The sequence below is a fragment of the Muscardinus avellanarius genome (assembly GCF_963383645.1).
Source record: "Muscardinus avellanarius genome assembly, chromosome: 9".
Taxonomy (NCBI): Eukaryota; Metazoa; Chordata; class Mammalia; order Rodentia; family Gliridae; genus Muscardinus; species Muscardinus avellanarius.
Window position 1 is genome coordinate 48,489,257 of NC_137795.1, and position 18,255 is coordinate 48,507,511.

The 18,255-nt window shown below is 39.9% G+C and overlaps 2 protein-coding genes across 2 annotated transcripts in view; one reads left to right on the plus strand and one right to left on the minus strand.

Moving 5' to 3' along the window:
• FBXL13 (F-box and leucine rich repeat protein 13) overlaps positions 1–18,255 on the plus strand; it is a gene marked incomplete at both ends in the record, with an annotated part of 242,481 nt that overhangs the window by 106,643 nt on the left and 117,583 nt on the right. The window lies entirely within an intron of this gene.
• On the minus strand, positions 689–15,867 carry LRRC17 (leucine rich repeat containing 17; the record flags this gene model as incomplete). Its single annotated transcript, XM_080701320.1, has 3 exons — positions 15,096–15,867; positions 6,378–6,533; positions 689–1,086 (listed from the first exon to the last, which is right to left on the minus strand). The coding sequence occupies exons 1-3, from the start codon at positions 15,853–15,855 to the stop codon at positions 689–691; spliced, it is 1,314 nt and encodes a 437-aa protein (XP_080557446.1). The 5' UTR covers positions 15,856–15,867.

The window sequence follows — 18,255 nt, forward strand, 5'->3', positions numbered from 1 at the left end:
TTTGAAACTCACACCACCCACACCTGCTGCTCAGAGCCTTCTGATCGGCTCCCAGTGATCCAGTTCTCATATTCTCTCCTTACTGCTCATGGTGACAACTGTCCTTCAGGTCTAGCTTGACAGCTTCTTGCAAGGATCAGTGAAGAGTGGTTAAGAATTTGGTTTTACAAGGACCTCATTTTGGGATGAGGTGGGAATTTGCCTAATGTATAAATTCACTTACTGAGCAAAATCAGGGAGTGGGCCAGAGGAGGGAATGACATTTAGCTGTGACCGCGCATTTGTAATTTTTCATTTTTGTCATCTTTAGGGTATGTACAAACCGCTATTGAAAGGCATGTAAAAAGGAACCAAGTATTTTTTATTATTATTATTTTCAAAAAGCAGTAAAAACATTTACACAGGACAATATAAAACCTGAATGCCATTATTACGACCCATCTCTCGCAGTTCACCAGTCTGGAATCATGCTATCACCCAGGGCTGCTCTGCAAACTGACAGGCAAACAGATTGATTGCTTTCATTGTCACAAGATAATAATAATTATGTAATAATTAAAGAACCCTTCCTGTAGCTGGAGACACCTGCATAAATAGGCAACGCAGTTAATAAAAAATGTAAACATACAGTTTTCTGACACCTAGTAGAGCCAATATGAAACTATTTACAGCCAGGCCAGTTTCTACGTCACCCCAAGATAGTGATTCTTACACTTTGCTTCTTTGCTGTGTGTTCCCTATGTATTTTCTCCCACTCGTCGTCTTCTGTGTCCTGGTCGAACGTCTCAGGGTAGGCTGGTAACTTGTCTTTGGGGCATTCTTCATAATAACTCCGAACGTATCTTCCCACAGACCACCCTTTGTACTCCTCAGGCATTTTGCATTCCAAGCCGTTATAGTGGACGTTGTAGTGGTGCTTTAACCAATAGTAGAGGTAGTGGATGTTGTAGTCACATCTCCAAGGGTTATCTCTGAGCCATAAGAGTTTCAAGAAATACAAGTCTTCTAACACTCCGTAGTCAAAGTTTTTCAGATTGTTATTTGATAAATCGAGCTCTTCTAAATGTGTGAGCCCTAAAAAAGCAGCTAGAAACAGAAATTATTTATTAAACCAATGAATAATCGAGTTATGCAACTATATATGGTATGTCATAGGGCAAATACAAATGAAAAATAAGAGGTTATTCTCCCAGCTGAAAATAAAGAAAGGTTTCTCTTTTCTCCTTTTTCTCAGAGTATTTAATTTAGAAACTTGTAAATGCTTTCACATCTCCTTGTAATATCTTTATTTCCTTTTAGTGTATGTCTGGTACTGAGGATTGAACCCAGGGGCATTTTATCTCCAAGTCACACACCCAGACTTTTGTGTGTATGTATGTTGTATTTAAACAGTGTTTCGATGAGTTACTAAGGGCCTATGTTACTGAGGCTGGCCTTGAAACTGCAATCTTCCTGTATCATCTTTTTTTTTTTTTTTTTTTTGGTGGTACCGGGGTTCCTGGAAGCCCTTCTACCTCCGGCTATACTCCCATGGGCTACACTCCCAGACCTATTTTTATACTTTTTTATATGGAAACAGGGTCTCTTAAGCCAGCACGGCTGGCTTCGAACCTGCGTGATCCTCCTGTCTCTGCCTCCCAAGCGTGGGGATTACAAGCGTGCGCCACCACACCAGGCAGTATCAGGCTGTATCATCTTTTTATATATCCTTTTGAAGACTAGATAGGCCATTCATTACCTTGTCTAGAATCTGGCAGCGATGTCTTTGAAATGTAAATGTCACGGGAAATAGGACCCCAGTCTCCCATTTCTGTGGGAAGCCAGGAGCCTAAGTGTGTTGGGGCTTTGCTTCCTGTTGCAAAATGACCTTCTGTCCTGAAGATGAAAGGGTGGTTTTCTCTTGATAGAGCCAATGTGCCAATGCAAATGTTCACCCCCACTTACCAGGTAAAGTTAGGATAAGCTGTGTGTAATAAAATGTATCATTAACCTGAGGACTAGCCATTGTTTATCCTAAAACCTTGTATGTAATGGATACTGTATGCTGGGAGATTCCTTTCTGTCTTTGCAATCTGTTAGTGCTTGCCTTATCAGGCTTATCATATTCTGTTATAAAATGTATTCAATAATGAAAGTGTTTTCTTTCTCTACTACCTTTCTGGAGAGGTATATATGTGTCTAAATGCAAAATTTCTAATATAAACGGTCATACAAACCTTCTTCCTTTATCAGGTTGACTAAAATACAATGTTTTATTTGAAAAATGTTTTGAGTTAGCTTTTAAAGCATGTATTTTCCGATGTGAATTTTTTACTTACTGGAAAGATGCCACAAAAAAAGGCATAAGTAAAGAAAATATTTAAAACATGGAACCTAAGCATAGGAAAAAAAAAAAAAAAAGGTGTGCCTGGTGATGATTTGGCAGCTTCCTGGAATACCAATAAATTTTAAAAATGTCTAGAAAACAACGTTTTCCCAGTTTGGGAAGAAGGATTCTAATTCTGTAGAACCTAAAACCAAACAATTTCTATCAATGTTTCGAAAACATCTGGTTATATTTGGCAAGCTATGAAAGCTATCAACTTTGAATCCATGTGTGTTTAATTTCACTGGAGGGTAAATAATTAGAACTAACATAAAACACATAACAAAATAAAACAACAAAAAAGTCACTTTTTTTCCTCCAAGAGCAAGGAAATGCCCTGTATTATTCTTGTTTTAATTGATACGGACTGGTCAGGTACCCCCAAATATACAGGTCAATCTTGATTTTAAAATTTTTGTTTCTCCTTCTGATATTTTCTCATTACTGTTTTGAGATAATCTTGTAAGAGCATAATATTTTTATTTTGAATTTGGAAAATATTCTGTCATACCAGTAACCATTAACTATTTTCATATCATCTGTTCTCAGACAAGACCTAAAATTCTCTCTAAAAAAATATACTTTCTATTTTGGTACAAAATAGCGATTTGGCCTGTTTGTGGAAGGGGCACAAAAAGTCAGCCCTTGTGATGATAGTTCCAAAGACATTGCATTTTTTTCTATTTGCTAACATACTGTGACTGATCTCACAGATTTACTTTTCTTAAAACTGTTCAGCCTTTCAGATTGAAAGCATGTGTAAACATTCCTAGATTTTATTTTAAAAGTGTTATAGTTGTTACTTAAACCATATGTATCTGGGCTCTTGGAAAAGCTAGTTTTCACGATTCTTAAAGGAGGTAAAACCTCCTTTTAGGATGGCTTCTTCCCCTTTTCTGCAGTAAAGCCTGGCATTTCACAGGGATGTTATTTGTGCCTTTCAAAGTCTGGAAAACTCTCTTGGCATCTGCATACTTACCAGCATAGATGGTTAAAGTAAGTCTACTTTGGCAGTTCATCTAAAAAACCCAGAAATAGTAGGTTTTTTTTATTTTAAAAATCCTATAGATTATAGGGGAGCAAACAAGACAACCTAAATGAGGAGATGGGAGTGGGGGAGAAGGAAATTCTCTAAAACACACAATGTACTGAAACAAATCGAAGCCAACCACTAAGCCAAGCAAGGGAAGGAGGGATGAGGAGGGAATGGGGTGGGAATTGGGTAGGGGTTAAATCGGTGATGTGTACATGTATGTCCACACAAGTTTTTTACCCCAATATGATGTATGAATATAATGCACCAATAAAAAAATAAAAAAAGAACAAGAAAAAAAACTCCTATAGATTATTTGGCTTTAAGTGCTGAGATACTTTTTGTTCTAGAGGACATACCGAAAAAAGTGCTTGGCACTTGGTAGGTGTTCAGTACATATTTGTTATGTAGAAAATGCACTCCATGGAATGAATTGAATAAATAAAAATAAGCACTACTGCTGATAACAGAGATGTGTCCACAGCAAGTAAGAAAAATGCATTCAGTGAACAACATGAAAGGGTCCTAAGAGTGGAAAAGAAAGCATTACGATTATGTGAATTTCATAACAGATGGAGGGGAAAGTATCACTGGAAGTAAAATCCATTTTCCAGCTATTTTATATCTCTCTGCATTGTCTCCTTTCACTTTTCTCTAGTGTTCTAGTTCAGTGATAATCACAACATTGCTGCACTGGTATTCACTGCTTTAATATATTTAACTTAAGCCATATAATGAAATCTTGTTGTTTTTTTTTTTAACTGAGAGCTCTAATCATTCTCTTTCTATTTTTTTTTTTAATGTGTGTGGTGGTACTGGGGTTCCTGGAAACCCTTCTACCCCCGGGCTACACTCCCAGACCTATGTTATATTTTTATTTGGAAACAGGGTCTCTTAAGCCAGCGCGGCTGGCTTCGAACCTGTGCGATCCTCCTGTGTCCGCCTCCCAAGCGTGGGGATTACAAGCGTGCGCCACCACGCCCGGCCATTCTCTCTCTATTGGCTAGGCAAGCGTTCTTACCTCTGAGTTGTATCCCTAGCCCTTGTATCTGTACTTTTGTACGTTGGTAAGCTACTGCTGTGGATAACAGCATCAGAAAAAAAATCATATTATATACCTACCCATGGACCGTTGCAATGGGACACTGATCCTGTGAATCCTTGGTTCTCATGGGGCAAGAGGGGGGTCTCCATCCCCAGATTCTTCACCCTGGGGCCTGGCCTTGTGGAGACTGGCTCCAGGTGATTGGCCTGCACACTAGTAAGGTGATCATTTCATGTGGTAGAAAAGTATCTCTGGACTATTCTTATTATGAAATGAACATTGCTTTTGCTCTTGATATTCAAAGATACTCTCAGATTTGCAACATCTGTACAGACTAGGTAAAAGTATAGCAGATTGCTGTTCTTTTGAGGATTTTTTTAAGAATACAACTTGCTAATGTTTACAAAAGATGTTAATCTTAAAATATGCTTTTGTGGCTACAGAATGTCAATCTTCTATTCTCACTTCTATCTTGTTAAATTTCTAATGTTCTATTCATGGTATTAGATTACCATTAAGAAAAATAGAAAAACAATTGTACCCAAAATGGTTATGATACCAACTTGCATTAATATCATATTAATAGTATTAATAATAATTTTATAGCGAGGCCTTTTCAAATTGAAGTAGCATCATAAAAGCACATATATTGTGTGTTACACATCTTACTCATGTTGTAGTAATTCTCATTTCTTTCAAAATCTTGTATGTTTACTTAATTTTCCAAGTTCATGGGGGTAAGGAAAAAGCTTTGCTTAACAAATATTTGAAGGAGAGATTTGAAGAATAGAAAAGAGATATGATCTTGATAGAGAATTACATAGAGCATGTTCTGCTTGCACACATTTTATCTCAGTGAAGTTTATATTTAGCAGGTAGTTTTCAAATGTATTACAAATAAGTTGGGGATTAATGAATAGCAAAGAAAATGCCAAGCCTGAATTTTCATTTAAAAATTATTACATGGTCAACGTATTATTGATCACTTGCCACATGTTTCTATTAAAAAATCTATTCTAAGGCCGAGCATGGTGGCACACCCCTCTAATCTTAGTACTTGGAGGTTGAGAAAAGAAGATCACAGATTTGAAGTCAGCCTCGGCAACTTAGTGAGGCCCTGTTTCCAAATGAAAAATAAAATAGGGCTGGTGGTATAGCTTATAGGTCAAATGCCCCCAAGTTAAATTCCCCGGAACCACACACACACACACATAAAAATATTTTCTGTGAAATAATTATTTGGGTTAGTTGAATAAAAACTGCTTAGTGCCATGCCATCAGTGCTCTGAATCTCTGAGTCTTATATTTGTAGATTCAACTAATCAAGAATAATGAAGTATCTGGTGCAGTGGCACACACCTGTAATCCTAGAGACTTGGAAGGCTGAGGCAAGAGGACCACAAGTTCAAGGCCAGCCTGAGCAACTTAGTGAGACCTTATCTCAAAAATAAAATAAAATAAAATAAAATAAAATAAGGTCTGGAGATGTAGCTCAGATGTCCCATTACTGGAAAACTAAAAATTTTGTCTGTACTGAATATATACTGTACTAAATAGACTTTTTTGAGTCATTTTTTCTAAACAATACAACAACTATAGCTGACATTTGCATTATATTATTATAAGTAATCTAGAGCTGATTTAAATATTTGGGAGAATGTGTGTAGGTTTTACGAAAATACTCTGACATTTTATATAAGGGGCTTGAACATCTGTGGATTTTGGTGTCCAAGAAGGGTAATGAAACTAATTTACCTTGGATACCAAGGGGTGGACTGTGTAATACCACACTTTGCAAAGCAACATTTTGGCAAATATTTCCCTGCATGCCAAACAAAACCCAATTTTTGTGACATGTTTAATTAAATCCATACTTAGAGGAGAAATCACAGAATACCTGTCACCCATTTAAGGGGCTGTTGGATGGGACTTACCAGGATCTATGAATTCAAGGCCATTGCTGCTGAGGTTTAATTTCTTTAGCTCCTGAACATCTTCAAATTCCTTGGGTCGAAGCTGGTTGATTTTATTGTGTGACAAGTCAAGTTTAACGATGTCTGGAGGGATGTTGTTTGGAACTTTCTTCAACTCTGGAAAAATTAAAGATATTTAGGTTATCATATTTCTCCTGTTCCCATTTTCTCTCCATTGTTTAATCAATGTAATTGAGAAAAATCTTAAAGATGAAGAGATATCTAAAGTCAAAGAAAACTGGTGTGAACAAGCCTTATCATGTCCTAAATTCTGCCACAGCCCAGTGAATCAAGTGCATCACACCTAGAGGAAGGGCTAATCACTCCTTGCTGAGTTGTTCTGAGAAACTCCGCAGATGTAGGGAGGGCAGGACACAAGGCGGCAGTGCAACTTATGTGGCTGAGCCATCAGGGCAAGCTGTGGGATGCAGTCCTGCTACCCAGTAGTCACCAGGGATGCTTTAGAAGCAAGCAAGCCTATAAATCAAACTGCTGTAAGAGTGCTCCTCCCATTTTCTATTTCCAAGGAGTTTTCACTATTAATTATTGCCCATCTTTACTATCATTATACTATCTTTACTATCATTTTACTATTTACCATATTTTCACTATTAATTATTACCCCTTTATTACATTTACTTTATTTATCTTTTAGGTTCCCTCTGCTAACAAATAAGCCCAGGTCTCTCCATTCCAAAAAACAAACAAAAAGCTCAACCGTCATGATCTCACACTATTATAGCAGTCCCTTAACCTCAGAGCAAACATTCCCAGACCCTCAGTGGGTGCCTGAAAACAACAACTGTGTGTTTTTTCTTATATGAACATGTTTGTGATTAACAATACCTAGTAATAAAATAGAACAATTTTACAGTGTGCTCTAATAAAAGTTATTTATTTATTTATTATTTATTTATTTATTTATTGGTGGTACTGGGGTGGAACCCAGAGGCTTTCTACCTCCGGGCTATACTCCCAGACCTATTTTTTATACTTTATTTGGAAACAGGGTCTCACTAAGTTGCTGAGAGCCTCACTAAGTAGCTGAGGCTGGCTTCGAACCTGTGCGATCCTCCTGTCTCAGCCTCCCAAGCACGGGGATTACAAGTGTGCGCCACCACGCCCAGCCTAATAAAAGTTATTTAAAACTTCTTTTGGGGTGGCCATGAGACACTCCTGGCTTTATTTACATATTTATTTATTTATTTATTTTTGCAGGCCTGGGGATGGAACCCAGGGGCATTCAAACTCCAAGCTACACTCCCTGCCCTATTTTTTATTCTTTATTTTAAAACAGTATCTCACTGAGTTGCAAAGAGCCTCACTAAGTAGCTGAAGCTATCTGCGAACTGCGGTCCTCCTGTCTCAGCCTCCCAAATGCGGGAATTACAAGCGTGCGCCACCACACCCAGCTCCTGGCTATATTTAAAATGATATCTTCTTGTCAAGCAGAAAACAATAGTAACAGTAATTAATAATACCATAATCTGCTTTCTTTTTCTCAGTGATAGTTATCAGCATCAGACAGAGCATATGTTTTATTGATTCTTCCCATTTTTGCTCCCCTTCCTCCATGGAAGCTTCATGAGAGAGGCATAGAACAGTGCCAAATATATCACAGAGTAAATAAATAAGTGTTGTGCGGTAGATAGCTTCTAAAATGGCAGCTAGTGATGCCTACCACTGATGTTCTTGCCCTTGTACTTAACCCCCTTCTTTGGGCATGGGCTGAACCGAGTGACCTGCTTCTAACCAAGAGAATGCAGACAATGTGATGGGATGTAACTTCTGTGATTAGCTTATAAGTGACTGCAACTTTCTTCTTAGAGCTGGCAGATCTCTCTTTTGTTGGCTTTGATGAAGCAAACTGACATGTTAGAAAGGCCCACAGAAATGAAAGGTGACAAAGAGCCAGCAAAACACAGAGGCCCTCAACTCAGTAGCTTTTGAAAAACCAAATCCTTCCAGCATCCACATGTGTTTAGAAAATGATTTCTTTTTCTCCCAGTTAAGCCTTCAGATGAGATTGCAGCCCTAGGTTCTAGACCTTGACCTTCCAAGCCACATCTGATTTCCTGACCCTGTGGTGAGAAGTGTGTTTTCTTAAGCAGCTAAATTTGAGTATGGTAATTTTTATGTAGAAATAGATAACTAACACACGATAAATAGCCAGAACTTATTAATATTTGTTGAATATATAAATTCAAGAATTTTTATAATAAAAGTAATCTGCAATTTAGGAGTTGGTATTATTTCTCTCTTCTGATAAGACATTGTTCTATTTTTTTTTTTTTTTTTTTTAGTGGTTGTGGTACTGGGTTTCCTGGAAACCCTTCTACCTCCGGGCTACACTCCCAGACCTATTTTATATTTTTGTTTGGAAACAGGGTCTCTTAAGCCAGTGAGGCTGGTTTCGAACCTGAGCGATCCTCCTGTCTCCGCCTCCCAAGCGCAAGGATTACAAGCGTGCGCCATCACGCCCGGCATGACATTGTTCTATTTGATATTGGAAGGAGAAATATTTTAAGATTTGAGCCTATTATAGGGTTGCAACAATGGGATAATATTCCCTTTAGGGAGGATTAGTTAGCATGATCCTAACTGGAGAGTTGTATTGTGTTGGGCACTACAGGTAAACAAGGAGATGGAGATTTTAGCAATATTTGAAAACCACAGACAATTGAAGTCCTAGGAACAATAGAAAAAATAATTTCTTGACATTTAGATCTAGGGATTATTATTGATAAAGGCCATAGCATCTAATAGCTTAAAAAGTAGGATTTATTTTAGAATACTCAGAATCTTACCTCTTTTTACTTTCTCCACTGTTAGCACCTTAGTCCAAGACACCATCACTGTTTTTGGGAAGGGGAGATTGTGCCATTCTACTTCTGAGCTATCTCCCTAGCCCTTTTTATTTTTGTTTTTATGTTTTATTTTGAAACAGGGCCTTGCTAAATTGCTCAGGTTCTTGTTAACTTGCTGAGGCTAGCCTTAAAATTGTGATCCTCTTGTCTCTGCCTCAAAGTACTGAGATTACAGGCATGCGACCTGCACCTGGCTTCATACCATTGCGTCTCTTCTGGATTGGTCCAGTGGAGACCTGAACCTACGTGACCCTGAAGTCAGACCACACCACTTTTCCAGATGGCAGAATCCTCCAGTGGCTTCCTCTCTCACTATGAATAAAAGCCAAAATGAGTCCCCACAGAGGCCCTACAAAGCTATTAAGGGCTATATACATCCTTGCTACCAGAGCCAGAACCTCCTAAGTTCTAGAAAGCAGCCTGTTTATAAGAACTTGTTTGCTAAACCCACATCTCCTAGGCTGGACATGAGGGGTGGATGACAGAAAAACCACTGTAAGACAAGCTAAAGTGGGTTAGCCACAAATAAATGGGTAGAAAAAATGTGTATGAGGACACTCAGGAACCCGGCTTAAGCAATGTGGGTGCTGGAAAAAGAATAAGCATTACAAAACCAACTCCAGGGTTGTCAGCACCAATCCTGGATAAAAATAGGCTTCACAAGTAGTACCAGGAAATGCAAACCAAAGCCTTTTCTAGCATTGCTTTGAAAAACATGGAAAAATCTTACTTGTATTGATGAATAAAAACAGTTCACTATTTCTTTTACCTTAGAATCTCAATGAGAATTGCAAATATTGGTGCCAAGCACATTGGCCTTTGGTTAAGCATATATAAATGCATCTTTCCTCAGATCAAAAGCTAAGTTTCATTAATGTCCCCGTTTCTAGACCAGGCACCATGTGGTATACATATTTCATATTTTACTGCTACCCAAAATTCCTGATGAATGCCTCAACAAATACTGTATTTACTTGATGATCACCCCTTACAAGCCTTGCTTCTCCCCCAACCAAACTTTACTAACTTTGAGGAGGAAATTAGGAACTTTTCCCCATGTAATTTCTACATTTACTAGGTTATATTGGTTGTCAGCAACATCAAAACTAATTTGAAGGCTTAGTAGTAGTAGTAGTAGTAAAGGAGACATAAATTATCCTGTTTATTGCAAATAAAACAATCTTAATTATTGTTCAAGCTAGGGATAAAATGGTGCCCTTAACTTCAGAGGCTGCTGGGGGAAATTTACCTATATAATTTTCCTCAGACTGACCTTAGAAGTAAATGGTAAATTATTCTGGTAAATGTGAAGCTAAAAGCAGTTTCAGAACTCTTGCTTACATGTATTCTTGGCAAATCCACCTACCTCAATATGGTATAAACGTGCCTTTCAACTAATCCCACATTTTATTTCCTTTGAAAAGCTTTTATTTTTGGCAACATGCCTGTCTCTCAGTGAATAAAGCCATTATTTTTTTTTCTTGCTGTCAGATGCTTAAGGCAAAAATAGTGATCTTTGAGGCCTATGTGGCTGGGTTGGCACATGTCAGGGACCCTGCGTGCCCTGACTGAGTCACTGCAAGTCAGGAGGGAGAGAGCGCTGAAGTGCGGTTTTTCTATCTGTGGTCATGTACGTGATATTCTTGTACAGGGCCTGGGAGGAGGCCCCAGATGGGAGGAAGCGCACAGGAACATTAGTAAATTCTTCTTGGTATAAGTAGACACACTGAGAACCTGGAAGGAAGAGATGACATTGCATGGTCAACAGTGGCTTGAAAACTGAATCACTGACTGCCTGTGTGAACTTCGAAAGGTGATTTAATTTCTGTCTATCCGTTTCCCTCATTTATATGAGGAGGATAACAGTATTTCTGTTGTGAGGAGCAAAGGATGGTGCATGTAGACTGTTATGTCTCCTGGCCACGGAGCAGTTAGACAATGATGCTTATTCATTAATACCATTGCAGTCCTTCTCTCCATGACGTGTTAGATTCTATGTACATCCTCACATGTGGAGCACAGTAATCAAAGTATTAGTATATTCCAGAAAGGATCTAGACATGAGCGTTGCTGACGTGTCTCCTTCGTGATTAACATCTGTTAACCACTTAGAGAATGGAATAAGAAAAATTTGATTTGATTAAATTCCATTTGTGATCATTGAATTCTATATATGATTTTTAATTTCTCTGTAGTTTATTTTTAAAGGTTAGCTAAATTACCATTTGAAAGAGTAAAGAAAGCTAGGCATGGTGGCACTTGTAATCCCAGCGTTTGGGAGGCTGAGACAGGCAGGAAGATCGTGGTTCGTGGAAAGTCTCAGCTACTTAGTGAGGCCCTTTGCAACCCAATGAGACCCTGTTTCAAAAAAATAAAAATAAATATAGGGCTGGGGGTGTTGCTCAGAGGTAGAATGCCCCTGGGTTTCATCACTAGCACTTCAAAAAAAAAAAAATCAAAGAAAGGCAGGTGAATAGTTATTGCCAATCTAAAGCACATGACCCAGGTGCTACCGAAGTAAGATTAATAGGCAAGACCTTTGCCTTTAAACTTATAAAAATAAACAGTATAACAAAGATGGAAAAATAGCTGAGTGTGGTGGTGCATGCCTGTAATCCCAACAACTTGGGAGGATGAGGCAGGAGGAAGACAAGCTTGAGGTCAGCCTGGGCAATTTGGCAAGACCCTGTTTCAAAAATAAATAAATAAAAAGGGCTGAAGATGTAGCTCAGTGGTAGAGCATCCTTGGGTCCAATCCCTACTACTGAAAAAAATAAGCAATAGATTTAGAAACCATAGTGAAACCATCTATTTTTTTTTAAATTCAAAACCACACTCATATTCTAGAAGTATAGGCTCTGCTGGGGCAGGGTGTGGGAGAGTAATGGAGAGGATGGTTAGCAGGGACAGGGATCGGGATGGATAGGAGGAATGACTTCTAATATTAGGAAAGATAACCACAGAAAGATAACTCTGGTTGGCAACGATTAGTTGTGTATTTCCAAAGAGCTATCAGGAATTTGGATGTTCTCAACACAAAGAAATGAGTGGGCCAATTACTCTGATCTGATCCTTATACACTGTATACAGGTATTGAAATGTCACACTGTACTACATAAGTACATATCATTACCATGCACCAATTAAATATATTTAGAAAATAAGAGGTATAGGTTTTTAATTACATAGTTGCTAATGTTTAGAGAAACTTAAATTGTCCATTAATGTATGACCTAATATTAGGCAGACATAAATTTGTATGCCATGAAACTTTATATCGTGTTCCAGTAAAAATAAGTGAACTTTTGAAGCGGAGGTGGTGGTGGGGTGGATTTATGGGATGTTTTGGAGAGGTTTTGTTTTGACAACAATAAGTTGAGAAACCAAAGCAATAAAAATATATTTATACTTTTATAGGTGATATTTGCCAAGAGAAAAATTTTATGGGAAAAAAAGGAACAACAGCAACAAAAGCAGAAATAGGATAATTGGGAGTGAAAATGGCCCAAGAATATTGAGGCAGTAAAAAAGAAAAATGTCTCCTATACACTCTCTCTTCTTAGAGCATAGCATAGTCTAGCTGTAGAGGTCTTAAAGTTTTTGTAGATGGCATTTTCTCTGATGTTGAGTGAACTTAATTCTACCTACTTTTCTCTTTGGCACCTAATACGGCAAGGGCAAATTCACTCAACGTAAGGGCAGACCCTCAGCAATATCAAGTATTCTAGGCTGACTTTAGGAGAGTCGCTTTGTATTTGTTTTAAAAACATGGAATTCTAAGCACTGCAAAGGAAATCCTAGTAAAACTTGTCCTTCAGCGCGAAACCCCAAGTGCTCACCATAACAATACTGCGATAGAGAAACTACATCCACTGAGTCTCCAGGGATTCCCGAATGCTTGCTGTAAGGGGCGGCCACTTGTTTTCAACATCGTCAGATTAATTCTGGAAGGCAGCATGTTGAGGCAGGAGGCTCACGGTGCTGGCTCAGGCAGATCAAGGTTCAAACATTAGCTTTGCTGCTTCTGTGTGAGACTTTGGCCAAGCAACTAGACTTCCTTGACCTTCTTTTCCCCTGCCTACATATGGGAACTCCTACCACTGAAAGTTGTGAATAGCAGGTATGTGAGGTGGAGCATAGTAGGTTTTCATTTAATGAGCACTTTCAGATTTAGAGGGGCTCAGTGAGGCGTGCTCAGAATACAAGGCTGTGACTGCTGCCCTGTGGCATCAGGTCACCCTGCCACCTGGGTGCGCTGTGCCCATCCAGGCGCCACCCTCAGGGCCAGGGAGAGAGCGGCAAGGCTTGAGCATGACTTTGCTGAAAAGCAAACCAAGGCAAATCTGCTCAGGTGGCTGAGTCTTCAGCAGAACAAATCCCTGCCTTCAGTTCTCTCCTGAGGGACCGCAAGGGGCTTTTCACCTTCCCTTTCTCTTGCCTTCGGAGAAACAAAGCAAAACCTCCCAAAATAGATGGAAGAAATGATACCATGCCCCATATGATGCTAGTCCAGTGTCACCTGGCTTTATTAGTACAGTGACAGAAACGACATACAGAGACACTGTCATATGACTTGTTACTGTGCTGTGGATTTGCACTTCCCAGATCACACTTTGACAACATCAGTCTTCACTAACATGTCAAAAGCATTTCTAAGTGGGGTGTGGTAGCACAGGCTATAGTTCCAGTTTGGAAGCTGAAACAGGAGGATTACAGGTTCGGGGCCAGCCTCAGCAACTTAAGCCCTTTGCAACTTAGTGAGATCCTATTTTTTTTTTTTTTTAAATAGAGCTGGGGGGTGTAGCTCAGAGGTAGAATGCTCCTGGGATAAAACCACCTCCACCACCACTACCACCACCACAGGCATTACCAAAGTGTCCCATCTGTCTTTACAATTCAGGACTTTCTCCTGTATGTGCAAATCCTAAAGAGTACTAGCATGGATGGTGTGTGACAGAAAACCCAGTAATGATTTGTAGAGAATAGATAACAGTCTAGAAGAATTTTCTTAGTCTTATAGTTCTTGGATTAAATACTTTAAATTTAGTTCTTTAAATATTCTCTTTTTGTCTTATTCTGGATAACTTGGGAATAATTAAGATGTAGGGTGCTAATAAGTGTTTATTAAAACCTTGTGGTGAAATGATATGAAATACAGAAACACCCTCACTGCATTGCTTGTTTTGTCTTGGAGGGCTCTGCCCCGTCCTGTCCTCCAGATGTTTTTTCTTTAAGGTTGCCCCCCCACACACACACAAGCATACCATGTTTTACTTCTAACTTGTATAAGTCAAGATGTGTAGACGGCATTTGCCTTTGCTTTCATACCTCTAGGTTTACCTACATAAGTTAATTTGGATCTAAAACAAAAAGAATTTCTTAGCCAGGCTTGGTGATGCACGCCTGTAATACCAGTACCTGAGAGGCTGAGACAGAAGGGTTGTAGGTTTGCGGCCAGCCTCATAACTTAGCAAGACCCTGTTCCTAAAAAGAGAGGCCTGGCTTATGGGGTGTAGCCAGGAGGTAGAGCACCCCTGAGTTCAGTCCCCTCTACCAAAGCTGGGAGGAGCGAGCGAGTAGGACAAACGCTGCCCTGCGGAGGCTCTTTCTGCCCTCTTCTACTGGCCCCTAATCCTCAGCCACTTTGAACTGGACTTCAGAGAATCTGGGGTTAGATTCTATTGCCACTGGGGAAAGAATTCTGGAAGATGTGACAGAAATTCCAAGGCATGAGGGGTGCAGGGAGCGTTTTAAGACATAAAGAACCTTTTCTAACAGCCCATGAAAATGAAGCAGAAAGCCGCGTACACACCTTTCTTCTTGCAGTCCAGCGTTTGTATGGGGAACACGTAATTGTGGCACAGAGTGGAGTCGGCCTCGGGCCTGATGACTGGGGGTCTCCCCGACACTTGAGGTTTAGGCTCCAGTTGCCCTTTCTCTTCTTCATTACATAAGTCTTCAGGTTTTAGCTGCAGCAGTTTTTTATTTTTGAGATCCTGTGGACTTTCACACTTGGCATAATTCCCCAAATTTCGGTTCCTCGGAATCTGCAGCATGGACACGAGCGTTTCTATCTCGCAGGTGCAGTGCCAGGGGTTGTCATACAGACGCAGGTAGCTCAGGAGAGGCGTGTAGATGAACACCTCCTCTGTCAGGGCCTTGATCTGGTTATGCTGCAGTAAGAGGGTGGTAAGCTTGCTTAAGCCAAAGAAGGCTTCGCTCTCAATTTTGGAGATCTCGTTTTGTTGCAGATCCAGGCTCTTCAGCTTTCTAAACTTGGAAAACATGTTGTTCTTCAGCGTGCGGATCTTGTTTCTCGCTAACAGCATGTGCAGCAAGTCTTGAGGCCAGGAAGGTAGCACATAAACTAGTTTTCTTTCTTGACAGTCTAAGTATTTCTCGTGGAGGTACGTGTACTCGTCACAGGGGAGGCCTGGCGCGTAGCGTTTGACAGGGTTGGAGCCTCTCCGGCCCCCACCTGCCGGGCGTCTTCTTCTGCTGTCAGAGCTCGCCTTGCGCAGCTCAGCAGCTTTGCAAAAGCAGAGCAGTATTACAATGGTAACCACGCGCATCCTGACATCCAGCTGGCCCCAATTCTGTGGTGTGACAGCTGGAACAAAGAAAATATTCCTTTGAAATTCAAGTTTGGGTAACTTTAACAAAGGCGTTCAGGAACAATAAGACCCAGCTGGGGTATTAAGAGTCCCTAGGTTGGAATAGAAAAAAATATATATATTAAAAGTTAAAGACCATCATGAGTACTATGTGTAACAGAAACACTACCCCCCCTTTTTTAGGCAAAGGCCTTTCCAGTTTAAAAAGGTGACCTTAGAACAGTGTATAGAATGCTCTTAACCCTGTTACAGGTCTGGTTTGGGCCCTGAGTTTGAGTCAAGATTTTCCTACCTGCTTGATTGTGTGATCCCTGGCTATTTATTTAACCTTATCTTCTGGATCTATAAAATGGAACCAAGGTGCTAAGTGTGGGCTGTAATTCCAGTACTTGGGAAGCTGAGATAGGAGGATTGCAGGATTGAGGCCAGCCTCAGCAACACAGAAAGACTCTCATCAACCTACTGAAATCCTGTTTCAAAAAAAAAGAATGAAAAGGGCTGGGGGTGTAGCCCAGAGGTGGAATGCCCATGGGTTCAGTCCCCAGTAAAACACACACACACACACACACACACACACACACACACACACACACACACACAGATGATCAGTGCCTCCTCATAAGGTTAAGAGAGTGAAACAGGCTCATGCATATGGGCACTTAGAAGTGCTTGGTCCAAGGCACGTATGCCACAAACGTCAGGACTCAGCACGATGGAAACTGGACCCTGGACTTCATCATGACATTGCATTTAAGAAATGAAAGGAATTATCCTTCCAGTACTGAGATGCGTGAACGAGAGGACGATGTGAACGGCTGTCCTCAGCTTGTTCTTTTCTTCCTGTACTGTCTCCCAGCTGATCAGCAGTCTTGTCAACTGTGGGCTCCAGAAATGCTCAGAGTCGATGGGGCTGTCCTTGTCATCACCTGCACATCTGGGTTCAAAGGTCACGTGCTCAGGAAGCCTTTTCTGCTGGCCCTGTTTAAAATGCGCCCCCTCCTTGCCAGGCACAGCCAAATCTCTTTGCTTATTTTATTTTTTACCATAGCACTTATCAGCATCTGTCACAGTGGATGTTTTACTTCTTGTGTTTACTGTCTGTCTCCCCTAACTGGATGATAAGTCCTTTCCAAGGGCAAGAATATTTGTCTATTTTTGCTCATTACTGTTTTTCCTTGATAAGGGTTTACTGAATGTATTAATCACTCTCATATACCTCTTCTGTTCAATAAGAACATATACCTCATAAGCTAAATTAAATTGTTGTGAGAATCTAGTTTTTCCTTAAGTTTTACTGGTAACTTCCACGGTGCACACATCTAAAGAATAGTTTCATTTTTTTTTAAATTCTGAAAATATTTCTGGTTTGCATTTATCACTTGGGACGTAGTCCACTCTTGGCAAAGGAAGAAATGTTCAGAATGAATTTATAACTAATAACACGCCTGTTGTTATTAGAGCAGGGCTGTGTGGTTATGAGTGGCGGCAGATGTGTTTTCATTCACTATAGCCATAGGAATGCCAGGCCCATTCTTGCCTGGGGTTTTCCTCCCTCCTGGGTCGCCTGAACCAAGAAAGCCTTCCTCCTTCTTTGCCTCAAGTTCTGCCCCCATTCGCGGGGTTGTGCTCAGGACGCTGATTGTGGAACACTCCTCTGCTGTCTAGCTAGTTGTGTACACGCCTCGTCTTTATGAAGACAAATAGCTGTGCAGTGGCCTCTGGTCCCAGAGTTAACCAGCCACTTAGCTTTTCCTACTCTTTGTCTGTAATTCTTTATTTTATTTTAGTAAATCTAAACTAAACAGTTATAACAGTTTGTTTATCGGTATGCATGCTGAAGTATTTGGGGGGAAGTGCGCTGAGATCTGCAAGTTTCTTAGAAATGAACGCAGAAATCGGGTGGAATGAGGGACAAATTGAGAGGTGGATGAATGGGTGATGGATGACCATGTCATACAGCAAATGCAGTAAAATATACGTTATAATCTAGGCGATGAGGGTATAGGTATTCATTATGCAACTCTCAATTTTGGTGTATGCTGAATAATAAAGTTTTAAAAGAAAACAGAACAATAGAGTAATAAAAGAAAAATAAGGCATGCACCAAGATGCAAGTTTGTTTTCTTCAAGCGTTTCCATGCTGAAAGCTCTAATTATTTAGTGGTTTTTCCCAAAGTAACATTTTCTTTTTTTCCCCTTCCTCCTGTAACTCAAACAGTAGTAAATATGTGTATATGTTTTAATTTTGAAGCAAAAAAGTCATTTTTCTGGGAAATGAAACTCATATGCTTAGAACACTTCTGAAGTTTCTGTTTGTTTTCTAATGAATACATTGCATTGAATGCAGGATAAAAACTT